Genomic DNA, 27,198 nt, shown 5'->3' on the forward strand with positions numbered 1-27,198 from the left:
GAATTTCCTTTTAAATACCATTTGTTTGTTGACACTTATTTTAATTCTTTATCTAATGTCTCGCATAGCTCCTCTGAAATCTCTTCAGTCCACCAAAGTTTATTTATGGGATGTCTGGCTAATTGGCTGTGGAAAAAGAAATCCCAGGAGGCTGGTTTGCACCACACTCACTCCAGCCTATATAACTATCTATACATTTAGAGATAATCAATATTAGCAATTCCAGTCCTTATGTTTACGTCTTGTTCATTTGAAAATTTTTTTTTTTTTTTTTTTTGCTATATCTTTTTAAAAAATATATTTTTCGATATTTACTAGCTCCATTACGCGTTGAATTCATAAAGTGAAATGCCCTTGCAGAATGGCCTGAAATGTAAATTCAGTGGATTGTGGTTGCTTTGTAGGGCATAAATCATAAAGACATCCGAGAATGATTTTGATGAACAAGAACCACATGTACAGAACATGTTGAAAATTCAAATAACACTTTAATATAGATTCTGTTCTCATCATTGTCTACAAGAATACACATTTACAAGCCATAAATAATGTTTTCACAAATGAATGAAGAACAGTTCCTCCGTTTCATTTGGTTGAGATTCCCAGGTTCACATCAGCTGTATTTTTGGTCCATCTTGCAAGCCGCCGAGCAGAGTTCACAGTTCGTCACATTCGTTTCTTCACATTTTTTTTTTTTTTTACAAAATAATTACTAATAAACGTGACCACTAAATTAATGTGAAACGTCAAAAAAGTCCAGAATACGTATGCACAAAGAGTACTTTTTACAAATATACAAACATGTGAAAAGTTCCAGCAGACTAGGATGAGTTCATGATGGGTCTGGAGTACACGCCTTGGTAATAGGACGTGTCCGCTCCTAACGGCGACGAGTCGAAGCCCGCTTTGGCCGCCATGGAGCCCATGGAGAGCGCGCCGGCCATCGGCGAGCTGTAGCCGTAGTGCATCACCTGCTCGTACGTTTTCAGGTCCATTTTGTGGTGATGCTGCTGCTCGGACGACATGAGGTTGTTGATGGAGAACGGGTGGTTGAAAGCGTAGTGATGATCCGGCTTCAAGTGCGCGTCGTGCGCGAGAACCGCGTGGTGCTGCGCCATTAGATGCTGCTGCTGCTGTTGCTGCTGCTGTTGGTGGTGGTGCTGGGAAACGGGCGAGGTGGCGCTGTGCTCTGGACTCATCCCCGGGTTCGACTTCAGGTCGGAAAGCGACCTTTTGTGCTCGCTGACGGAGGAGTTCGAGTGCGGAGACTCGTTGCCGTTGCAGCTTTCGGAGCTGCTGTGTGAACCAGGTTCGGAAGACTTCCGGCCGGATTCCTTGCCCGCAGACTTCTCGCACTTGAAGCGCTTCTGGCGCCGCAGGTAGCAGCCGTTCTCAAACATGTTGCCCGAGTCGGGGTGCAGGGTCCAGAACGAGCCCTTGCCCGGCTTATCGGGCGAGCGAGGCACTTTGACGAAGCAGTCGTTGAAGGAGAGCGAGTGGCGGATGGAGTTCTGCCAGCGCTGCTGGTTCTGTCTGTAAAAGGGGAACAGATCCATGATCCACTGGTAGATCTCGCTTAGGGTGAGCATCTTGCTCGGAGACTGCTGGATGGCCATGGTAATCAGGGAGATATATGAGTACGGCGGCTTGGCGTGCGTGTAGCTCCTGCGGTACGTTTTGGGGTCGCGGGACCGGTTGATATTTGACTGGCTATACATGGGGCTCATGGCGTTCATGTTCGTATAGGATGTCAGGGCGTTCATGGAAGGCGCTTGAGCCGTCATTGGGCTCATGCTCGGGCTGAGTGCTGCGCTCATACCCGTCATGCCCGGGCCCATCCCCGCCATGGCACCTGCGCCCGGCGACATGCCAGTCATGGAGGGGCTCATGCCCGTGTTCACATACGACATGTTCATGGTGTTGGCTGTAATGTTCGCGGCTGTGCTCATTCCAGACATGCTCATGTACGTGTTCATAGAGTTCATTCCCAGTCCGGTGTTCATGTTGCCGACCGAGGTGTAACACTAAAAAAAGGGGGGAAAGAAGTTTTTTTTTAAATTAAAGTCGGTCTTATTACAGATAGAAGTAAGCTATGAAAACACGCATTATAGTCCGACACATGAAAACATGAAAAATTACACTTTGTAAAATATTTTGTATTGGATTTAAATTTATTTAATTTTGAACTTAGAAGCTCAGCAGAAGTAGCCTTTTTAAGCTTATGATAAAAACAAAATATGAGCAAAATTATTAAAACTGACCAAGCTAGACCACTGCTTAGACGACTGTAAGTTAAACTCGAGCTGAACATTCATTAGTAATTAAATAAACTTTCTTTCTGAATTTGTGCTAAAATGCTATTGCAGTATACAGATATATATGTATACAGAAGGGTCCATGCCTGGAAGGAAGTTTGTATTTCATGTCAAGCCCAAGTTTTGTTAGGATAGTGCAGCGCGTCGAGATGGGGGAGGATTTGGAGGCGCCTCAAGTCAATATTTGATCTCAAAGTTAATATTATCTCAGGGCTAATATTGAGTTGTATAAAACGAAATCGGCTTTCCATGAGGAAAAAAAAACTATATACATATATATTTAGGGTAGGCTTCCTACCTCCGGCTCTCCATAGTAGGTGCTCCAGTCAGCGTGTTCGTGTCCTTCCATTTTGACAGCCCCGAGCATCCTGAAGTTTGCGTTCAGTTTTTAGAGGGCTTCCCCAGACAAGCGCGTCCTCGCCGGTGGCTTTTTGGGAACCACAAGGATCCTCGTGTTCTAGTCGCGCTCTCCTGTCAAGGGCTGGCGCATGTGTGCTTGTGTGCGCGCTTGTGCGTATGTGTGTGTAGGTGTGTGTATGTGTGAGTGTGTGAGTGTGTGTGTGAGTCAGCTGCAGGCGCGCTGACGGACGCAGAGAGCAGACTGCTGAAGACTGGAGTTCAAATGACGCCTGCTGCTGCGTGTTAGCGCTGTGATATAGCCGTGTGCGCCGGGCGAGCCTCCAATCCCTTCTTCACTCGGCCCTATTTGAATAATCTGCTCACACCTAGGCGCGAGACTTCGCCGCGTTGCCCCCCTATTGTACACCTGCGCCACTCCAAAAGAGCAAGCGTCCATATGAAAAGATTCATTATAAGCTAATCTTATTGTATTCCAACAGAAGAAAAAAAGGAGGGGGGCGCGAGGGGGTGGTTAAGGCCACTTTATCACGCGCTGATAAAAACTGACGTTACACCTAACCTTTAATCAGGCTTTATTCATGTTTTCAACATTGTTTCAATCACAGTCTGATATTTTTAAATCATCTAAATTGTTTTAGACGAAATTGTCCTGCATGAACATAACATCTATCTTGATAGGTGTTTTTTTTCCTCCCCCTTAGGTGTTCCTTAGTTTCAGAGATCTTTGTTAACTATTTAGTCCATATCTCGTGTATTATTTTACACAGACAATTCGGTTAAGCAATGCACCTTTTAAAGGAAACACATGCAATAGCCTACGCCTATTGCTTTTTATATTTATACATGCTTTTTATTGCTTTTTATAACAGTTTAGTCACCAGAAGCTAAGTGGGCGAGATGTGACAAGATGAATGAAACTGTTCAAATCTGTTCTCGGTTGTTAGATTATAGGTTTGTTTACGCGCGCGCTAATGTATGGTAGTCGAACTAATAACAGCACGAGGTTTGCTAATGTAAGAGCTCACTCTTAGCACACAGGTCATCCGTGTTGATTCTGCAGCGCGCAGTGGCGCGATTTGATTGCCTTCACTAAACAAAGTAGCCTAACATTTATCCAAAGTGTTTGACTATCCACGAAATAGGCGAATCACACAGGCGAATGCTGATGCTCTTGTTGGTAGGGCAAATTGCGAAGACCCTTGAGTTTGACAAATCCAGTTTCACTTAGCCCGCTTATTAGTAAGAATAACAAAATCCATTCCAAATGAGACATTTTACATCAGAGCTAATATTTGTGACCAAAAGGGAAGAGATCACCATGTCAGAATATTCATTTGTTAATGTTTGAAATGTCTCTCATCTGTTTCAGGACTGAGCTTGGCCTATCTTGTGTGCCTAAGAGTTTGATGGCGCCCCCTTTTGGCGTCAGGATTTAGTTACCTGCGCAATATCAAGTCACCTAAAATGTTTTTTTTTTTGCCAAATTGTTTTCTAAATGTAAGCAACATGAGGACACAGACGTTTCTACCCTTTTATTTTCTGATGCCATGTAGGCTCATTTTTAAATAACTTCCGCCTGGTTTCTGAATAACGCGTCCATGAGAGCATTAACATTAATGCCAAGGTGTTTGGCACGTGCCTGTGCAGCACTGTTATCGTTCCGTATCTGTTTGATTGCGTATTTGCGTAGCGCAGGCGCACAAATGTCAATATATCTCAGAGTTTATTTGGACCTGTGTGTAATGTGTAAACGGCGCAGAGGATGACGGACACTCAGACAGAGCAAAAAGCCAAACCCTGCCAGCCTGCTCCTCGTTTGATAGACTGCCAGAGATTCCTGATATCAAGTGCAACATATTTCCACCTATTTCAGAAATGTGATTGTCATCTAAAATTATGATACACATCTAAAAAAACTAGGCTACACATGAAAGCTTTCCTTGTAATCCGTCTGACATGATACTGCAGTAATATCAGGCCAGAGTCACTCGTGTTACTGTGTCCATGGATTGCTTCTCTGAACAGACCTGAAGAAATACATAGAGATAGCCAAAGTGCACACGTGATTGTGCGTTAGATGGCAGGGGGCTTTGTATGTCTGTTTGTTTGTTCTGCATAAACGTTTCATCAGATTGGAATATGTCTATATCCCAAACCGCACATCAGACTATATGCCATGTGCTAGGTAGCATACAGACTTGACCTGACATATTACAATTTAGTATGGTAGGCCTGGTATGTGGCTTTGGACATAACTGGCTTAATTCACAATTTAGAATGACAACAATATTTTCTCACTACCAGTGTACTCACTTCAGCATGAAAGCATTTCATAAAATATATGAAATGGTACTTTATATATAGCCTACTTTATGATCACATTCGTAACTAGTTACTTTTCTGTTACTCAGCTGTTTTTTTATGTTTGTTTGTTTGTTTGCTTTACATTTGTTGTGTACTCAGACATTAAGAAAACGTAAAGCACAATGTTAAGGCTAATATAGTGTAAATTATATCATACTGGCATGTTTAAAATGACTATAGAATTCACAGTCATATGTGCAGAATTAACATTTAAAACACATAAATATGGTGACTACTTCATGGTCAGTGACCAGGTGTGTGGCATAGAGTACTTTTGGAATATTTTGCTTAAAGTTAATCATTCATGAATGTGGTACAGATTGTGAGCACACTCAGTAGTGAAGGTCACTTTTTTTGTATTTGATGAAAACGAAAACGACCCTATCTTTGAGCAAACAGGACACGTTGGAGTACTGGCTTATACTTTGTGCCTAATTTACTCTGAACCAGAGGCAGCAGGTGATTCCAACCTTAACTAGAGACTGCATGTGGAAAATAATCAAGACATAGCAGTGTGAAACTCTGATTATTTAAGCATTAAAAAAAATCTCACTTTCATTTATTCGGTTTAGTTTATCTTTGAGGTATTGGTGGGTGTTTTTTTCTCCTATGCTTATATCCACTGCGGTTCATCCATCATCTATTTGAATGCTTTCTGTGTGTTGCAATGCGCCATCACAGTGGGTGGCGCCTAGGTGATCCTACTCAAACTCATACATTAGGGCCTGTATTCCGAGCAAATATTGCCTTGGGATCTCTAAACACTGACCTGCATTCTCCCTATTGTAGCCCTAAAATCATGTTTCAGATTGCAAAGAGGTCAGGTTATATTTAAGCTTCTAAAAACGTTTGGCACGACCTTTCATGTAATGCAGGTTACATTTTTCAACATAGCTATGAAAGGACCTCCAGCAGTGTCAAAACCAGTCCAGAGGACATCAATGTTCAGAGCAAAAATATAAATGCATTAGTGGTTATTTACATTCAAGTAGTTATTTTATATGGCTCTCGTATTTTAAATTTAGCTATGTGGTATGATACATCATTTTTGATTAATGTGTTTTGTTAGTTTATATTGCAGATTATAGAATGCTCAAACACCTAAATTAGACTAGCTGAAAACATGAGAAATGTTTTATCAAGTCACTCTGTTTATTGTAATAATTTGTATTCAACTTGAAATCTTGAAATCTTGAAAGCTGTGACTGAATTCCTCTTACACCTGTGATGCTACAGATTATCTGCACTGTTTCAATGTATTTCTCACTGGCTTGTTTCTGTCCTGGGAATTGCGTTGTTTTAGTAGGGATTCATATCAGGGTCTCTGTACAAGCTAGGTGGGAGGCGCAATTCAAATTCCCTGCTGTTATTTGCAGGAATGTGTTACTTAGAGTCTTCACTTTCAAAGCACAGCTTTCTGTGCTTTAAAACTTAAACAAACCTCAATCCTAGTTCCTGCTGTAAGGTTGCTTTGCTAGGTATCAGTGCTTTTACTCCTCTGTTTCTCCACCACAATAACAAAGGGCCAATGGGTTAAGCTTGTGATTCGTCAAAATAAAATTAATAACTGCACCCTCTTTCTTCTGGAAGGTAATGGAGAAGTGTTTGCTGTGCAGGCCCTGTGGTGACAGTAAACATTCCGGAGCGGTGCAGGAGTTCGGCCTGGCTATTATCCAGCACAGCTGTGACAACGGCTGTTGGCTGCAGGTTTGTGGCCGGCCAAAGCGTGTTTACCTGGAAATGAATCTCAAAAGTAGAGTGACGGGGAATGCACACAACCCTGACTGGATGGAGGGAGGAAAAAAGCTCAGGGCAGCCATTGAGGTGTCATTCACAGCCAGAGGGGTGGTACAGAAGTTATTGCACAGAGGCCCATTGGGTCTGGGTGCAAACACTGGCGTAAAGGGGCTAAGGATTTCCTCAAATACGCACCTTTTTGATATTGAGAAGTATTCGCTGGGGAATGCCCTGCATTAGGGTCCTATGTGGTCTGTATCCAGGGGCGGCTGCAATACACTTCCCTTGTCATGCTAAAAAGACCTCAGCGTAGTCATGCATACCACAAACAAGGTGCCAATCCACATCCATTCCACATAGCATGACCGGGAAATGTGGAGCTGAAGTTACAAAATCAAGCAGCTCTTAAATTGAGCTTGATTCAACCAGATGGATGAAACTTAAAAACAACATTAAAAGGGCCATAGGAGAAAGAGGAAGACTTGCAATGCACTCGATATTATACAGTTTAATTCTCTACCATGCTTGACAAACTATTAGTACACAGGCACAAAATGGTTTGGATTATATCCGTTATTTTAATCCATGCATTTTAATGTTCACCACAGCAAAAGTGCAATATCATATAACCCTTCATTGTTATGCATCAACGAGGGAAACGCAAAGTCAACACACGTTTTAATTACAAACTGAAAGCAATTAAATGTGATGGCAAGCGTCAGTATGCTAATTAAGCCATGTGCTCCCGTGGGAAGAAGAGTTCTTAAATATTACCACCATCAATCCAGAAGCAGGAGCTGCCATCGTTCACACTCAGCTGACACATTTTCACTTCTCAGCTGTCACCTCTAAAGAAAACACAGGTCTGAGTGAAATTAATTCATTAGTGAAAGTCATTTAACTGTGGTGACAGGAGTTAAGCTTGCTGTTAATAGAAGGTTAAAGTTATTTCTCTCTCTCTCTTTTCCTTTTTTTAATAGGAGAAGACTGAAATCACCGAAACAGCAATTGGAATAGGACTTGAAGGAATTAAATTACAGATAAACATGAGTTAATAACTACTTTTATGTTTAACAGATGGTTTAAAATTGTGTATTTTGACTAATATTTACATTAATATTTAAATTATCATTATCTATCTGATTTTAAATACAGAAATTTGATGGCTGAATGAAATGTGTTGTGACAACATGTATGGGTCACTGGGTTCAGTGTTGAAACATCACAGCCATATAAAGTCAATACAAGGATTAACAACAACTACATGCCAAACCTGTTTAACGTCTGCTAGATAAAGCTAGACAAAAAATAATAAAATAAGCAAAACATTTTATATAGAGCTCAATCTGTAACTCGCGGAGGATCTTTATGTCCCAGTGGCTGGACCTCAGAACAGAACATTATAGACAGTAATGTTACCTGATGCAACTTTTGCATTTCCGCATACATCTGGACAGGTTTATGTTTACTTACAGAAATGTTCTCTCTCTAACACAGCTAAAGATTGAAGAATTTAATTGAAATGAAAAGTTATGATTAGGGTTAAGGCTATATATTTGATTTCATTCATATTATAAGGAACAACATCTGGCCACTTGTTTGAATTACTACAGATTTGTCATGTGATAAGGTTCCTCTCTCATAAAGTCCAGCAATGTTTCTGGATTTCCTGAACAATGGTTAAGTATGCTATAAGAAATGGAATTTTTTTGTCTTCTATAGTCATGTATTTATTAGGAATCTAACAATTGTAGGTTTTTACTTTAAAGTCTATATATATAATGCAACATTCTTTCCAGTACACAATGCCTAAAATATTGTTCAAATCTTCAAATATTCCTATCTCTGATTCTTAGGATTTCTTAAGAAACTGCTCACGTCTCAGTTCTACATCAGTCAAAAGACATTTCACTGTTCCCCATTTTCCATTGTTCCTTATATTTGTTCTTCAGCTGGCTTATCTGTAGCCTGATGGAGTGATGGCAAGTTTAGGATTACTGCAATCACCATGACTGCTGACCTGCTTCTGCATCACTCAGGCACTACCGAGACCATCCATCTGGCAGCTCCTAAAACATGCCCTTTCCTTGCAAAACCAGATATCATTTTATTTAGGCACTATGTTTATTATATTACTGTTCCTGTTTAGGATGTTTAAGAGTCTGCATGTACAGGTTCATCTGATTCTCCTTTTTTCTATAAAAAAAAACTACATCTAGGTCACTGACTGGAATTCCAGAGATCACTGACTGGAATCTTATTGCCTCTCCTGATGACCCATCCATATGTAGATGTCCAGTTTGTTAAGTTTACTGAAAAGCAGCAGGGGAGCACAAGACATCCTTATTCCTCTTGTCATCCCAGCCTGTAATTCCCAAAGGCCTCTCAGCCAGTCGGCACATCCCGTCACTGACCAATCTGTGTTTACTTACCCGTGAAAACCCTTGGCAGGGGAGCCCATGAATTCAGACTCAGTTTTACAAGCCCTGACAGCTAACAAGCTAGCCTGCTAACAAGGAGGCTTCAGTGACACTGGCCACTCAACAGATTAGCACCTCATCAGCCTCCTGTGGCTAAGGACAAATATAGCCTTCCCACCCATAAAATACAATAGGACAGTCAGCGATAAACAGCGCCTCAGTAGGGGTCCAGCTCCCCCTTATTAAACTTCCTGGCCCTTCCCCTTCTCTTAGGCTCACAGCTGCTAAAGGCACCCGACCCTGCTCCAGTCCCAGGCCTCAATTGCAGAGTCATGTGTATTTCAGGTGAGCAAATATTGCCACTTGTTTGAGAGTTCAGTGCCTGCCCCTTTCAGAGGTTGCGTATTGCAGTCACTCAAAGGAAGTAGGTGTGAGGACATGGGAGCTCCACTCAACACAGCTGGAGCTGTTCAATCTGTCCAGCCATGCACTGCGTCCTAAACAGCAGCCTCTTTGTACTACAGGCAAGGATTCCCCTTCCTCCATACACCGTCTGGCATGTGTATGTGTCTATTTTCTTACACTTTGTTAAATTCCTCCAGCTACAATATTGCTGATTGTGTTTTCATTTCTTTTACTTTTGACAGCTAGTAAAGGAGAATTGATCTTGTCAGGCACTTGCCATTTTTGAAGCACTTTATTGTCTGCAATATACATTTACAAGGGGTGTCAACAGCCCATCATGGCATTAAACTCTCACCTGGGCCTTAATGTGGAGAAAACAATTGGAGGACAAACTGACCATGTGTTCCACATGATTTCACATTAGATAAATGGCGGATCCTAACGGCCTACCTCTGTTTACTTTCAGCAATGGTGATGTGTATCAAAAGTGAGAGCTTTTATAAGATTTACCACATATTAAGAGTGCACTGAAATTATGATCTAGAATGCCTATTTGTGCACCTGCTTTGCCTTCATCGGCTCTATAAAGTGGGTTTATGCAACTGAACTTCTGGATCTTTGCAATAAAATCACTGTGGCTTTTCTCTCATGAAAAAAATATTTCAGTGAAAATAAATAATGAATAATGAAATGAAAATAAACCAAAATTACTTTTTAAAAAAGAAACAAAAAGAATGACAGGTATAGACACTTAATATTTCTTCATTTAATTAATAATGACTAAAATAAACTTTTACACCAGAATGCCAATGCACAGCAGGCTTGTTTTCGATTTTCCGAGTCTGCAGTATAGCATTTCCCTCAGACGAAGTGTCAAAGGTGCCCAGCTGGAGTGGAACTGCCTCAAGAGTCAATCAAAGGAGGCAGTAGGCAGCTCTAGTGGGGGTTCTCCATGAAATAGATCCAGCTCCACTGCAAATAGCTCTCACCCATCCCAAATCAATCTGCTGCCTGAGCTCGTTTGCTTTTTGTGTGTTTGCTTGTTTGTTGGCTTGTTTGTTTGCCGTAATTCCTGTCGGTAGAGACCGGCTCGAGGAGGATACATCACACAGACCACCCCAGAGCTGACAGGGGATTGCAACCTGATCTGCTGTTCAAGGCCAGACTGGAAGCAGACAGCACCTGACTATGCACATCTACAGGTTCTTACAGTGCTAAAAGAGAAAAAGTCTAGGTGATTAGAATAGCAAAATCTACAATGTGTAATTAAAATCAATATTATATTGTACTGAACACGTGTCTAAGTTACTAAAGCGATTAAAAAAAGTATATACTTTTAAAATGCCATATGTTTTTAATGTAATGTTATGGCATTGGCAATAGGGAGTCTACATAAGGTCCAGAATGCCACCTAGTGGTGCAAAAGAGAACTGCATCCCTGAACTACAGCGTTTCAGACATCTAGCTAATAGATTTTTTAGATTGTTTTTGTAGATTCTTTCTTTCTTTCTTTCTTTCTTTCTTTCTTTCTTTCTTTCTTCTTCATAATAGTAGTAGTAGTAGTAGTAGTAGTAGTAGTAATAACAATAATAATAATAATAATAATAATAATAATAATAATAGTAGTAGTAGTAGTAGTAGTAATAATAACAGTAGTAGTAGTAGTAGTAGGAAGTCTGTTTAATGTCTGTTTTGCCTTCACAGTTTTAGTTCATTTTTCTAGGACTATACACCAGTAGTCCCATCAGAGTTGGACCATGCCTCTATGTAAAGACACATACATCTCAAAGAAACAGGCCTGAAGCCCATAATATGCCATAACATCTGGACTTCATCAGCCATATTTACCCAATATGTGCATTCTGAACCAATTTGATCTCAGCATTTCTCCATAATCTCTCCAAATTTTAACTGCCAAGTTTTATATCACACATGAGGCTCAGTCCACAGTAGTAAATCTTGGCGCAAGATCACATGCCTGAGCTTAAGGCTTCTTTTATTTTCCTGTGTGATCTGTTTTGTTGTTCCTGTAGCATTTGCACAGTTCACTTTCACCACTTTTTATTTTTCACTGCAGGGCAAAAAAATGCCAGTGGAAAAAGAAAATGCTGCACACAACCCTGGAACTGTGGAAGTGGCAGCTTACTTTTTTGCTGTGTGTATATGCGCCTAGAAGTAATTTCATTCAGGTATATGCCTTATGAGATTCCATGGTCTTTCTTTATGGGATGTTTCAAAGATTTTTGCTGATTTGCATTTAATCGATCATACCAGCCTGTTTACACAGAACCCCTGTCTCAAATCCTATTCGAGAATTTTTTTTTTTTCATGTGAGATTGCTCCTTACTCCAGATCTGGGACCAGGGCAGTCATGTCCAGCTCCTTATCTAAATGGTCTATGATAAAACTCAGACTTCTCCTCACTTCACAAGCTCTGGTAATGGAATGGGCTGAGAGCCAATTTGTCTGCCAGGTTTCCTCTCTTCTGAAGATGAGCACTTATCAGCAGACCGTGTGGCACAGTCCACATCTTTAAGCCATTTGAAGAGAGAACAGATAAAGCAGCTCATTCTGAGTTCAGGCTCAGGGGGATCTTTCTGAGACCCTCCTCATGTGCTTCACAATGCACAAACACCTTTAATTCTATCTTACAGATGTGTGGAGCTACACCCTTTTAATTGGTTTGATGGCAGAATACTGCTAATTTTCTCCAAGTATGCTAAATAGTTTTCAATATAGGACAAATCATAAGAGACCACTTCTATCTATACATTGGGGTATTTTTATACATTTATAATAATTTAGATACTTATATTTTATATATATATGTATAAATCTAAGGTCATAATGAATGTTGAATAATCATTTACTTCACTTTTACAGTTATGATTTAGGAGGTTATGAAAAGCTGTTTTCAAAGTTATCTGTTAATAAATTTATTTAAGGAAAAGAACCTCAACATACACATGTTCACGAGCAGTGAATATATTCTCTTCTCTCTCTAATTACTCCTCAGTGTTTAGGGTGGGCCAAGCTGCCTGATGGCCAGCGGTTACACAATTGCATCCAGCTGCTGTTAACTGCATGTGACGTGTGCTGTCGCCGTTACCGAGTAGTGAACCTAACCCAGCTTGCATGCTGACACGCACACAGCATATGCTAGCATCATATACCATACCTCAGAAACCAAAGAAGTGCTCTTAAATGTGTGGCCTGGTCACAGCAGATACCAAGAGTTTATCACCATTTCATGTAAATTCTAAATTACACTGCCTAACCTACAAGTCAGCCATACAGCTACAGGGACTAGATATGTAAACAAACATCTAGGATTCAGTGTACACGGTACTTCAGAAATATATTTCTGAAGGTTAACATGAAACTTCTGAACTCTGGCTCAGGGATAACTGATCATTCCTCAAGAAGAAAATTGCTCCAGTTCCCTGAGGAATGAAGAAGGTGCTTTGCCCTCCGGAGTTTTTCCTTCAGATTCACTGATGTTTAGATCTAGTAATTGGGGAAGTCATGGAAGGTTTCGACTTTAAAATGTAGTGTTCTGGAAAATAGTCTAGAATGTTTTTTTGCCAGTGTGCATGAACGAATTATCATGCTGGAATACTGAATCATCAACATCAATGTGTGTTGCAGGAAATACAATATTGCTGAATACAGCAAAATTGCAAATAATTTAATAGCATAACTTCCAATACAAGTTCCAATACATGACAATTCAAGTTTTTATGTACATATGCTAGCTGTATATTACCATAATATTATGTCTATAGATGAGTAATTTACTAAATTAACTCAGGTATGCAGATGTATGTAATGTATTCATATGTGACTCTTTAAAGCACACAAGTTAATGTCCAAAAGTGCTAGTGAATTGTCTGTAGCATGATTTTTAGGCACATTTTTACCACATTTGTTTTTTTAAATGGAAATTGATGCGTGAAAACACAAACTTAAAATTATAAGACAACTAATAACTGAAAATTATGAATCCATGAAATTAAAGACAACTAGTTTCAGGGCCAGTTAGCCAGTTTAGTCATCAAAATATACTAGAACAGAAATATAAACCAGTATAATCATTTAATGTGATGAATGTCATACATGACAATTACAAACACATTATTAATTATTATTATTATTATTATTATTATTATTATTATTATTATTATTATTATTATTATCATTATTATTATTATATGAATATTGATTACACCAAAAAGACCCAAAGGTGTTGAAAAAGGATGAGGATAACTCATCAGCTTATATTATTTTCCCAACTGCTCTCCGGTCCAGGTTTTGTGCTCCGAAGTTCTTGAATATTGGTGGTTTCCAAACTGGTGGTTTCGAGGCAGTAGTTTTGTTTTGTGACTGCATCAGCTGAATTTCAGAACCAAATATATATTCTTTGGAACACTGTTAGTTGCGTCATTTTTCTTTAACATGGTAAACCAGTGACTATCAGGCCTCTTTTATAACTGACTGACTGCAGCTACCTCACTTCACTTTTCTCCCTCCAATGCATATTACAGTTCTACATGTACCATATATGGCCAAAAGTTTGTGGACACCTGCCCAACATACCCATACGTGCTTGTTGAACATCCCGTTCCAGATTTAGTCCCCCCTTTGCTATTATAAACACTGGGGTGCAGTCGGCATTCAAGTTTATCCCAAAGGTGTTCAGTGGGGTTGAAGTGAGGGCTCTGTGCAGGCCACTCGAGTTCTTCCACTCTAACCTTGGCAAATCCTGTCTTCATGGACCTTGCTTTGTGCACAGGGACACTGTCATGCTGGAACATGTTTGAGCCTCTTAGTTCCAGTGAAGAAAAGACATCTGTTACAACTGTGTGTTTTTAGCTTTGTGGCAACAGTTTGGGGAAGACTCACATATGAGTGTGATGGTCAGGTGTCCACATACCTTCGGCCATATAGTGTTTTTCAATCCCTAAATCATGAAACAAAGACCCCCACACACGAAGTAGTGCATTTAATTCTTTATGTACTAAAATATACAAAACACTCACACCTGCCAATCCAGTGGCAACATGAAGTAATGATTATATGGATCCAGAGGAGCAAACATCCCCTCCTCTCCCAGACAAAGTGATGGAAACACTTCCACCTCATGAAAACTTTAAAAGCAGTCAAATTGATCTGCTCAAAATGGCTCCTTATTTTGTGCTATGGCAAACCTTGAGAACAGAGTGTGTACTGTATACCCAATTGTAATCAATAAATAATTGAATTTGAACACTTATAGGCAAATCTTAGCTGCTCACCATACTGCATATGTTCCATCCCATATAGTGCACAAAGAAGTTGAGTTTGTACATATGTACTTATATCGTACTGATCTGAGTGAAAACAGCTTGCTACTGAAGTCAATTCAGTATTTATGGCTGAAATGGATAATTTTACTCCAGTTTTGGAATATATTTTATATATCACTGTTATGTTACATGTTGGTACTTTTGGCATACAGCCCATATGAAATGAAATACTATACTGCTGTTAAACCATGATCTCTAGCAGTTGTTAGTTATTATTTTGCTGTGTTTAACCTGGGATTTATTTTAACAAATGTGTACTAATGTATTGTAGTGATATTTCAAGTCCGTTTGAATGCCTGAACAACAGACATACTCTCTAGAGATGGAAAGGAAAAAAACAGGAAGGAAAAACTGTAACCGCTTAATCTGAAAAAGTAAAAAAGTGAGAAAAACAAATAGGGGCATACAGGATTGGCATGTGTTTCAAATTATGAAGAATATTCACATATCTTCTCTCAGATTAGTTCAAATACCTAATAAAATTAAACTTTGGAGGCCATAACTGAGGTTTTAAGTATTTTCTATTGTCTATAAAAAAAAAAAAAAACTCTTTTTATAGCCTTCTCTATGTACTTCTCCAAAATGCTTGGCCTTTTTCACAAATGTTGTAAGGAAACCTATGGCTCTTAATTTCACTGTATGGCTTTTTAGTGAAACATCCTAACATCTTCCAGTTATAGAATACAAGGCTATTTGTGTTATAGGCTATTTGAACTCAGTCCTCAAATAAGTCAAATTCATTATAGCACCATTCCTCTCTCTCCTTTCTATGTAACCTCACCAAAGCCCTTTTACCTTTCTTCAAATTAGGAAAGATATTGTAAAATTGTTAACACTAAATCTGTAAATAAGATAAACAGATCTGCACCTTTAGATGTAGCACAGGCAGGGCTAGAGAGCAGAATGCATAACCACAAAATACTGACATTTAGGGTTTCTACTAGGATTAGAAGAAAAAGTATCTTCATCACAAATGGTCTCGACTGTAAGACCAGTAAAACCAAAGCCTCACACTGCTGTGGGCTTTTGTAGCTCTTGGCCCCTTCACTCAACCCCTAATATCCTGCCTCTGCCTCAGCAGAGTGCTGTATTCACTTTAGCTACAGGTCCTTAAGGGGTTAGCGCCTTCTAGTGAGAGTCTGACACTGTCCTCCTTCACAGATTTAGTCCACAATGTAACTAGGGGTCTTCATCCATGTCGTCTAGGTTTGGCGCCATGATGAAGTGTTTAGGGTAGACCAGACTGTGCTCATCAGCGAACTCCTCCCAGCGCGCATCATCGCTCTCGTGGGTAATGTAGCGCTCGCCTCGCCGTGTCTCAAACTCCCGCAGGTCTAGCCATGTCTGGTAGTCCTGAGAAAGCAGGGATATGCTAACATAAACAAACAAGGCTTCAAGACTTTCACTGGGAATGTGGAGGCGGCACTATAATGCCACACTATGTACTGCGCTGTCTAACCTGGAACCATGGATGACTGAGGGACTTGTCCACACTGTACCGCTTCCTCATCTTCACTTGAAGAAGGTTGTTGATAAGATCTGTGGCTGTAGGTTAACACAAAGGTCAAAGTGTAAAATATGTTTCAAGATCAAATAATTTCTCTACAGAAAAACATGTAAGAATCAGCTACCCAGCACATTATTATAATAGCCTAATTAACACAGCACAGTATATTTAAATATTATGACAATCCAAGGTTACAACCTTAAATTATCTTAAGACATGGTTACGTCAGGTCAAAACTTTAAAGATCATGTTGTAGAGTTTGCCATTACTGAAGGTTATTACTGTGACGCACTACACCATTATAAACTCCACTATCAATTACAAGTGAGCATTTCTACATAACCACTTCCTCAGGCTGCTTGCACATGCTTTATCAATCACAAGATCTCGATTTAACATAAAGAAAACTTCATCTCCAATTTGGATGTAATCAAGATCTTACGTTAAGATGAACTATCAATAATAAACGTGATTTAATGGCACCAATCTAAAGGAGATGGAAAAATGGACACAGAAGTTTTACAGCAAAAATACCGTCTGTCATTTTTTTTTAATCACATCCTCTTCAAACTGAGCCTCTTCAAGAAGGGCTACAGGCACATCTGGCATACGTGCCATTTATGACCTGAAATTTTAACATCTCTGACTAAATGTAATAAATGCCAAAATGATATCAAAATGTCAAATGAGTAATGCTCTGAATTTCATTATGAAGAGTTTAAGGACTAAAAATTTCCTGGTGCTAATTGATGATATTTAAAATAACTGTTGATCAGTTCAGAATGTAAAAAAATAGAAAATGCAGAAACATTGACTCTGCCACAGAAGGGTAATTGGGAGGTGGGTGGTACAGTGACTCAGTACAGCTGAAATATCTGGGACTGTAGTAGTGTAGTCAGACACGGGGGTGAGAAGCTTCACCATGTCTGATAAACAATTTGCATCTACTGTATGGGTTTGGGTTTTAAATACAGCCCACTAACCTTAATATTAATATTCTAAACAGACACTCAACCATTTACACATAATTCATGTTCTGTATTATACTAATGTTGGGCAAAACCTCTGTAATTTAATCTGACTTATTCAGCAACTATATTATATAGCAAACCACTATTTGTATAAAAAAAAAAAAAAAGAAAGCCAAATCCCTTGTCTAGACAACTATGCGTTACTGTGTAATATGATGAAGTAAAATATTGGTGCTAGTGTGGCTGAAACGATGACTAACTTCTAAATGTTCCACTGACCTTGATTAATGTGGTTTAAAATGTTTAAACGAGCTAAATGATGAGGCCATTACATCAAGCTTACCACACATTTTTACCAAACTCCAGAAATCCAGAAGAATTGGATTCATTCTTTGGGGCCCCATCTTTTGAAAACTGAAATTTTTATTTTATTTTATTTTATTTTTTTTTTTTATTTTCCAGGATTTCCAGCACAGTGAGAACCCTATGTTCTATCTAATTTAATATTTTTAGCATTTAAAACTGTATTTAAAAAAATAGTATTTAATATAATTTTACATATAGTCTGTAGCATTTCAAAATATTTTTTAAATATTTGTTGTTTTTAATATAATTTAATATTTTTTATTCAACTCAGCATATCAGCAGGTGAATACATTGTTTTCTTACCTTCTGTGGATATTTCCTTCCAAGGCATTGGTGGATACATAAAGGCTGCGTTCTGGATCTGATCATTAATATCTTCATCCTCGTTAAAGGGGAAGGTACCACTCAGGCTGACGTAGATGATGACTCCCACTGACCACATGTCCAGTGAGCGGTTATAACCTTTACTACGAAGAACTTCGGGGGCCAGATATGCTGGAGTTCCCACCACAGAACGACGGAACGACTTCTCACCAATTATGCGAGCAAAACCAAAGTCACACAGTTTCACCTGCGGTGCGAAATGTACAGTCATGAGTCTGAAAGTGTTTTTGGTGCATAAAACAGTCATATAATGGCAAACGTGTGACAAGATTCTCACCTGAGGAAAAGGCTCTGCTGAGGCTAGGAGCACGTTCTCTGGCTTCAGATCACAATGAACAATGTTTTTGAAATGGAGATGCCTCAAAGCCACCAGAATCTATAACCAGAATAAAACAATAATAATAAGCTAATATTTTAAGCCTTACGTTAAATTGTAGTCACATTTACAAGATGAAAATCACATATTTCATGATGCATGCTGAGAACATGTGTTAGTTAAATCAAGTTTAATCAAATTTACTATGTATTTTCAGTGAAATATACACCATCATGCACAGTCGGGGGCCTCTGGCCACATCAGAGCTCTGTGTGGCTGCTAATTGGAGGCTGCAGATCCATAGCTAATAGATGAGCCCCTGTTATTCCAGCCCCCAAGGGGCCTCTTGGTTCTAATCATCCCACAGACTCAAGCAGTGGAGCACTTCAGCTTCCTGATGAGATCCAGACTTCTCTAAACACAGCCCCCATTCAAAACACCACATCCATCACAATGGATTAAACACAGTCCAGAGAAGAATGAAGAGTCCTGAACACAAATTGATGAGTCAGATAAAAAGAGTTAACCTGTGTGACGAGGAACTTGGTGATGCGCTCAGGCAGTCTGCTCTTCTCGCTGGACAGGATCATCTCCAACATGTCCCCATGCAGCTTCTCCATGACAACAAACACTCGCTCTGGTGTCTCAAACATGCACTCCAAGTTGACAATTCCAGGATGTTGCAGGTTCTTCATGGTAAAAAGGGAAAGGCAGTTACAATCAGCCATCACATAGGACTGTATGCTTCTCCACTGTCTCATCAGGCTGTGATGGTCCCACCTGTAAAATGGCTACTTCATTCCTCAGCTGGCTTTCTTGTTTGGTAGGGAACCTCATTTTATCGATCACCTTTATTGCTACATCTCTGCCTGTCTTTCTGTGCTTCCCTTTTAACAGAAAGAGGTTTATTTAGTCAAGTTGTTGGTTTATAAACTGGGGAAGCACATCCATTGTTATCTAAGAGAAATTAAGATTTAATTCGCAACAGTACCTCCATACACAATGCCAAACTGGCCTGATCCCAAAACCTCATCAGCAAAGATCTGGTAAACAGAGCTGATATCCTAAAACAAGTGAAAAATAAATCAGTATTTTTATTTTTCACAAAATATGGTTGTTTTAAAGTGTGCAATACTAACACAGACTCACCACGTTCTCCTGGATCTGACTGTTAGATACAGAAATGCTCATGGACAGTTCCTCTGTAGAGACAGAGAACAGTAAAGATAATTCATGCAAATTCACTTTTCTAGATTATCCTTATATAATGTGCAATCACCAAAAATAATCCATTGAGCAGAGAGCAAAGTACATACATCTGAAGTGACCTAACCAAAGGACGAGGAAGTATCTCAGGAACAAAAAAATGTACCATGTTCAATTTCTCAAGTGTAAAAACACAGATTAAAGGCATTGGTTGAAAAATTATTTAGCTCTACGTACTGATTGAAGAGATCATTGAAACTGAATTAATTTCTCATATGTTCTGACTGATGTGGGGAGCTTATTCAAGCTTCAAGGTAAACTAGAAGCAGTCAGTTCTTATCCTTAAAGCATGCTTAGTATTCATGCAAGAGACTTCTGTAACTAAAACTAAAAGTAGTGAAAGGTTTTTGGACAATTTATATTTTATCCTTGCTGAATCCAGAGCAAATGCAATAATCCTAGTACAGGAATAACATGAAGGATCATGAGAGAGCAGGTTGTGGAGCAGCTCAGTAGCAGCACTGTGGATGCTTTAAAGGAAGAAGTGGCCAATAAATGGTATATCTGTCTCACAATCAGTGCTGGAACGCAACAAGAAGCTGTTCAGTCGCAGAGCAAATGGTGGAAGAAGACCTAAGCATCATGATTGGAGTAATTTTCTCCTAAAATTCTTAGAAGAACATGCTGATGGTAGTTCAAGGAATTTGAGTCAAACATATAACACAACCTTGTATTAGGGATTGTACAAGTTATGTAGGTTCTTGTAATGCGCTCACGTTAAGAGGGTTAGGAACCTGTGAGCTAGGGGATGAATGCAGTATTTGAAAGTAAGCTCTGCCATTACTTTTTTTTTTAACCAATTTTTCTCCTGCTTCCAAGCTAGAGCTGTCCTCTGGACAATTCTGACGATGAACTTATTGAAGCTGACTGCTGCTTTCTCTTAAATATTTGTAATCTACACCAATGACTAGATAATTCAAAGTATTTTCAATAAAATGCTGTTTCTTTTCTTATGTTTATGATAAGTAAATGTAAATATTATATGGGGTAATATTATTCAATCTTACAAGCTTTCTACAATTATAGCTCTTTAGTTTTCTGTGCATTTTCCTTCCCACAATGAGCAATCATTGCCTCGCAAAGATTATCATCAGTTCCACATTAGTCATCACCAATATCTGATTACAGTATCACTCAGCCCTAATTCATTGTTCTTCTCATGGATTTATAGTCAATTAATTAGTGACTGAAATGATAGTTGCTATTATTATTATTATTATTATTACACTGACACAATCTTAACCATGGCTTAAGGATTTAAATGAATGTACTCACTGTGGTCCTTGCCCTGACCAGCAGCAGCACCCACACTCGGCTGAGGTGTAACTGGAACAGGCATGAGGGCTTGGCGGATGGCCATCTCCCAGCCCTGCGCCACCTCCTGCCCCACGCCAGAGGCAGCCAGCATGGGGTTGTGCATATGAAGATGAGAGCCACCAGTGTTCTCTCCAACATAATAGACCATCGTAGCAGTGATGATCTCAAAGCAGTGTGGATTGCCCCCCATAGCAAGACTACTGAAATCCCGTGCTGCCTCCACCTGCAGGATCTCAGACAGAGGAATCTCCTGTAGGTGAAACAAAACAGTGATGGAAATTCAGATTCAGGTACTAACTGGCTGACAAGGAATGAATGACTATCATAGTTCACACTTGAGAGAACTATGAACCTCCATTTCACACACTCTCAAGTAAATGAGTACTACAGCTAGATGTCTTAATATGAGAAACAGTAAATACATATACATAGATACATAAAAAATCTGAAACACAACAATGACCTTCAATAACAAGAAGGTCAATGTCCACTGCTGATCACAACTACTGCCAGGATGCTCCAGATAGGTAAGATTAGTACAAACAGCATGTCTCCTATACCTTCCAGCCAAGCCCATACCATACCTTAAGGTCTTTAGAATAGAGTGCCGGTTTTGAGATCACGCAGTCCAGGGTCTTCATTTTATCCGAGAATGTGCTCTCAGAATGAGCTCATGTGCCTCATATTCTCTCTGAGATTTTAAAGTGATATAAAGCAAGCTGCCTTCTGATGGCATTTGCTTTTGTCCTCCCACTTTTCTCAAACGAGAGAGTGAAACAGTAGCTGTGACCAATAGCAGCTTCCTCTGAGCTTCACATCAAGTGTTTGTGGTTAGAGGGTGGACCACATGACCAAGCCCACTGAAGAGCTGCATGATTACAAGGCAGCAAAACGAAAGCCTTCATGAGTTCATGCTTGAGTGTGTATGCGTGCATGGTGCATGTGTGTGTGTGTGTGTGAGACCATGCTACCGCTGTGCTGCGGATGGCCACTACATGGTAAAAGGGGGTGGTCTGGTTGAGGAACAGTTATGTGGAGACAGTCCCCATAGGTCATAAAAGAGGTGGGGAAACCAAAAGTACAGGGCTTCTGTCTTCAAAAGAGCATGGTATAATTTCTAAATGTATAAAACAGACACAGTCTTTCAGCTCTTGACACATGACCACCAGAGCATATGGGGTGAACATAAGCAAAAAAAAAAAAATAGTGGATACTAAATAAAAAAGCAGAACCAAAAGTCAACAATCAGCAGCTCTTGGCTCAATCAGCTGAACACAGGTGGCCTGTTTCATTACATCTATCCAGAGAATTCTGAAGAAAGAAAGCACTGTGTGAAAACCAGAGTTCCTAGTAGGGGTAGGAAATACGTAAAATACAAAGGGACTTGGCTCAAACAGACAACAGTTAGGAGGAGCTGCTATATACACTAAACATTTACTCTTTATAAGGATCTATAAGACTACTTTTCAAAAAAAAAAGTTAATTCAACTATATAGAAAGTTTATCCAAATTTACTACAAGTATACTATTGTACACAAAAAACAAATAACATACTAAATAACAAATAATGATAGAGTTTACTTTTGATATACTAGCATATCTAGAGAAGAGAAATATACTAGGTCCCAAGAAATTAGTAAAGTAAATTTAATTTTAGATGTAAAATACAGTTACATTACTTATTCCTGAGTGTACTAAATAGATTTAATTATATTAGCTAGGTTGTTATTTAAAAGCAATTTGTTCCAATATACAATTTTAACAAGCATTTTCATTTGTATTTGTAGGAGAGATGTCAATACTCTTTTACTCAGCTTTAGCTGATAAACATTTCCTGCCTTGTCTCATGAAACTAACCAGTGAAAAAAAGATCAAATTACTGAAGAGTAGCACAGCAGTAAACTGTTTTGCTTGTGGTTGAGAGTTCACTTGTTCAAAGCCAAAGCAAGACTGGTACTCATCTCTCGCTTGTCAATCTGAGCGACTAGGTGTCGTTTAAAGGAGCTTTTATATAGATGTGTTTTGTAGCTTTCATGTGCCATAAATTACGGATAAACTCAAAACATAAATTTATATAAGAAAATGTATAAATAAATAAATATAAATAATATAAATAAATTTACCTATAAGAATACTTTTAACCCCAGTTCAGTCTGGAACATGCACAGATATAGTACATGGGTAGTATACATATACACAGCAGTAATCCATTTTATTATGATATGATATACTGTAGAAAAGTACATTATACTGTACATATGTGATGCACATATAGTGCTAAAGTATACTATAAGTGTATATAGGTATGTGTGACGTGAAAGGACGGGCAGAAAGTCAAATCAGACCCAGAGATCAACATTCACACATTCCTTCAAGAGAAGGACATTAAGAGTGAAGGGAATAACTGACCTAATAGTACAATGAGTTGAAGTGTGGGCTTTACTGGTTTGGATTTTACTTACAAGAATACACTTGGCGTTTCAGAAGAGACTCACTGGAGTCCCCATCACAAGAATTAGACCGGGGGCTGCCCACAAAACTAAAGAATGAAAGAAGACACCATGTGCGTAACGCCTACTCTATTCTGCTGGTGTCGTGATGTTAGATGTCTTTCTGTGGGTATATTCAGAGTTTCAGGGGGTTGTTACAGTTAACTGTCATTATGGTTTTACAATTATTTTTACAGACGCTTCAATATACAGCACATCAGCACATAGGTGAAAAAATGGTGTCAAATATGTCAGCAGTACAATAAACTACTGGAATGACTGTTAGAGGGAACTGTGAACATACATATTCACACATAGGAATGGCTTTTACTTTTAACAAGGTTCTATAAGTTTGTCTTCACAAGTGTATGTTTAAATGCAACAGATTTGATTTCTAAGATTTTTTTATATAGTTTATCCAACTATATATTAAAAGCTTTAGGACTAAGTTTACATAGTAATGCCCAACTGTTCACCTTTTCCTATATAACTGTACACATATGTGTATGCAGAATTCTGTGTATATTATGACAGTGCAATACTGTAAAACCAAAATCAAGTGTATTAACATGTTTCTCTCTGAAAAGCAAGGAATTTATGGAGCTTGGAATCTGACAAACATATTTCAATATGAATTTCATATAAAAATCTGAAAGCATCTACTTTTCCCTCTGAATGCTGGATGCCTCGCCTTTGGCCTAGTTTATATAAATTCTATATTTCTATGATTTCAACTTTTGAGATTTTCAAAATCTCAGAATGATAATTTGCAACTTTGAATTAAATGGTTTTAAAGGCAAATCCTTCCCTTTAGCAATTTCAATACAGAAGAACCCTTTGGCAAAAAAAAAATGTAAGTAATTTTTTAAATATAATCTGTATATAATTAAAATATATGGAATTTCTATTACTTTATCAGCTTCTTTAACAACTGATAAATAAAAATGATACTAAATTTTTAAAAAATTAGTATAATTTTTATTTATCAGTTTTTACAGAAACACAAGGGTCACTATAGCATAGTACCATAGATCTATTGAAATTAGATATTACAGATTCTCAGTGAACAATTCACATATAACACTGACATTTTAATATTATCACAGTTTGTAGTTTATTAACCTTTTCTACAAGAAGCATTTGAGGTGTTAGAATGACCTCAGATGCACTATGACTAGCTCTCAAGTGTTTTATTTGACAGCTCTTCCACTTTGACCACAGAGAAATTTTGCATCTCATAAAGTGAAACCAGATCAGCGGGGGAGGGGACATTTGAAGGGCCACTGACCTTATTTCTATTCAGAAAGGCCAAGGTTAACTATTATACTGATCTAAGCAGAATTTGAGCAATTCATCAGAACTGTGGCTTCTCCATTTACCATGTAATGACTACAGTAATCAAAACGAAAATATTTCCTTAAATTAGTCTCTTACCTTGTAGAACTTGGCTCCTGTGTCATTCTGAAACAAAGTCAGGCTTTTGCTGTCCAGCCTCCAATAGTGTCTCTTTCTCTGAGGAAATTTTTGTAATAACTATTAACAATATATTATGAGACCCATCTATCTATCAATCTATCTATCTATATATATATACACACACATACACAGCCATCTATTGTACTCTTATTGAGAAAAGTCCTGATTTACATCAGAAAAACAGATCCTACAGGTGTGTTTAAAAATATAAGCAATCTGTATCATATTTATTAATAAATAAATAAATAATGTAGCATAAATAAATGTAGCAGTTGCTGAAGGATCTTACAAGGTTGTCCCTACTGGTGTAGTGCACCATCCATCCCTCCCTGACCACAGTGGAGCTTCTTCTCTTGGTGTGTTTAATGGACTGCACTACGCGCATCAGCGGGATATTAGTGCTAGTGGATGGGCTAAAGGAAGACAAGAAGTGTTACAGGAAACAAGAAACACTCTACACTCTGATCACAGGTTCATACACACTACAACTGTGAAGATTTCTGCGACTCTCTGAGAGGCACAGGAATATAGAGGTATTATTATTATTACTGATCACTCTCCTATCACTCGGATTGATCTTTTCCTTATTTAAAAGGTAAAATCATTTGTCAAATAAACTGGAGCAGATGCTGCATAACTAAAACTTTAATAAACACAATGGTTCTACATGCAGATCAAGTCATTCTCTGACCTTTATCATGCAAATCAGTGTCTACATACCTGATCTGAGGAGCTTTTACAGGCTCCTCATCTTTCTCCTGGTCTGAGAATGGATAGTCCCGAAAGATCTTGTCCTCAGGTGTAGAAGGTTCTTCAGAGTCGTCCTGGCCTCTGCTGCTGTCACTGTTGACATCACTGATATCCACCTCCATAGTGGTGTCTGAATCCGGAGCTGGACTGGCTGGCTCTGACAGAAGACACACAGAACATATGACATGAAGAACAATTGCTGGCCATAAAGAATCGAACTGATACACCAGTAAAAATAATTAGTTTGTACCTCCATTGAAGACTACTTCCCCAAGACAGTCTTTTGGTACCTTAGATGCACATCGCTTGTGGCAGTTAAATTTGCAATCTAACAGAAACAATAAATATAGTATAATACATATACTTAGTGTGTTATTTTCTCAATACTCTAGGTTTACATGCATATTCCCAGAGGACAGAAGGAGAGGCTTACCCTTGCACTGCATGCCCTGGCGGAACAGGCCTTTGAGCAGGCGTTTGCAGTACTGGCAGATGGTGGGGCGCGTGTACGTGTGGATAACGAAAGTGTGCGGCACTTTCACCCTCCCCAGCACCATCTTCTCCATCCAGATGGGCCGACCGCTCCAGGATGGGATACGCTTCCCGGCTTCCTGATGGGGGCGCTGCTGCTGGATGTCCCACAGAGCAAAGAGGGAATTAGACATAGAATCTTTACAAAGTGAGACATGATGGACTGTTACTGTTACAGGGCGTTTCCTCAACAGATGTTTTAAATGACATGGCTGAACTTTGTCACATTTACAGGAAACAGTAAATGATGAAAACTCCAAAGACAAAGTCTTTCAACTTGTATTCAGGTTCAGACTTTTTTCTGCTTCAAAACAGACCACACAGCTTTAAAAAACCTTACTCAACCTAGTGCTCTCCACATACAGTGTGTCTGGGCACATCAACACAGAAAAGAATCCACAGAGGCTTGATTTGATTTACTTAATTCCATTTTCAGTGAACTTTCTGATGGCTGAATGCAAAGGAACATACTCGGCACTGGACAAATGCCAGATAAATAGTTGCACAATGCCTGAGCAGCAGCCAGTTATAACAAGCTTGGTGTTCTTCATTTTATCAGAATTTTTGTGTCTGTGGACAAAAAAATAGTCAGATGTTTTATTTTGTTCATTGGTGGAATAGCACAAATCCTCTCAATTTTAGCCCACTCTCCCAATGACTGGCTGTGCAGTTCATTTGTTTTTCCAAAGAATCCCACAAGTTTAAGACTGAACTCCAGTGATTTTACAGGCAGGTCAAAATGCCCGAGTGTTCCATCATGCCTGTCAAACAAGTCACATACACATCTGTCTCCTGAGATTTCAACACGAAGTTCAATTCATCCAGGTCCGCAACCTATGTACACTGTACACTGACGCACTGTTACTGGTGGATGAAACA

General features: G+C 39.0%; 2 protein-coding genes across 3 annotated transcripts in view; both read right to left on the bottom strand.

The window, feature by feature from the left end:
* Positions 1-468: 468 nt before the first annotated feature.
* foxa2 (forkhead box A2) lies at positions 469-3,088 on the bottom strand. The gene is made up of 2 exons (XM_026934223.3): positions 2,614-3,088; positions 469-2,024 (listed from the first exon to the last, which is right to left on the bottom strand). Exons 1-2 carry the CDS (start codon positions 2,680-2,682, stop codon positions 822-824), a joined length of 1,272 nt encoding a protein of 423 aa, XP_026790024.1. The 5' UTR covers positions 2,683-3,088; the 3' UTR covers positions 469-821.
* Positions 3,089-14,508: 11,420 nt separating this feature from the next.
* prkd3 (protein kinase D3) overlaps positions 14,509-27,198 on the bottom strand; it is a 42,315-nt gene continuing 29,625 nt past the window's right edge. The window contains exons 6-19 of one of the 2 annotated variants that reach the window (XM_026933940.3): positions 26,222-26,414; positions 26,039-26,116; positions 25,759-25,945; positions 25,328-25,451; positions 24,997-25,074; positions 21,032-21,323; positions 19,640-19,692; positions 19,482-19,554; positions 19,271-19,377; positions 19,018-19,179; positions 18,452-18,550; positions 18,094-18,361; positions 16,406-16,491; positions 14,509-16,299 (exon numbers count right to left, since the gene is read on the bottom strand). In XM_026933940.3, the coding sequence (XP_026789741.1) occupies positions 16,126-16,299; positions 16,406-16,491; positions 18,094-18,361; positions 18,452-18,550; positions 19,018-19,179; positions 19,271-19,377; positions 19,482-19,554; positions 19,640-19,692; positions 21,032-21,323; positions 24,997-25,074; positions 25,328-25,451; positions 25,759-25,945; positions 26,039-26,116; positions 26,222-26,414 (1,974 nt within the window). In that variant the 3' untranslated portion in view covers positions 14,509-16,125. Of the gene's footprint in view, positions 16,300-16,405; positions 16,492-18,093; positions 18,362-18,451; positions 18,551-19,017; positions 19,180-19,270; positions 19,378-19,481; positions 19,555-19,639; positions 19,693-21,031; positions 21,324-24,996; positions 25,075-25,327; positions 25,452-25,758; positions 25,946-26,038; positions 26,117-26,221; positions 26,418-27,198 lie in introns of both variants that reach the window. The other variant, XM_026933939.3, reaches the window with a different exon arrangement.

Source organism: Pangasianodon hypophthalmus, chromosome 10 (assembly GCF_027358585.1).
Source record: "Pangasianodon hypophthalmus isolate fPanHyp1 chromosome 10, fPanHyp1.pri, whole genome shotgun sequence".
In the NCBI taxonomy this organism is placed as follows: Eukaryota; Metazoa; Chordata; class Actinopteri; order Siluriformes; family Pangasiidae; genus Pangasianodon; species Pangasianodon hypophthalmus.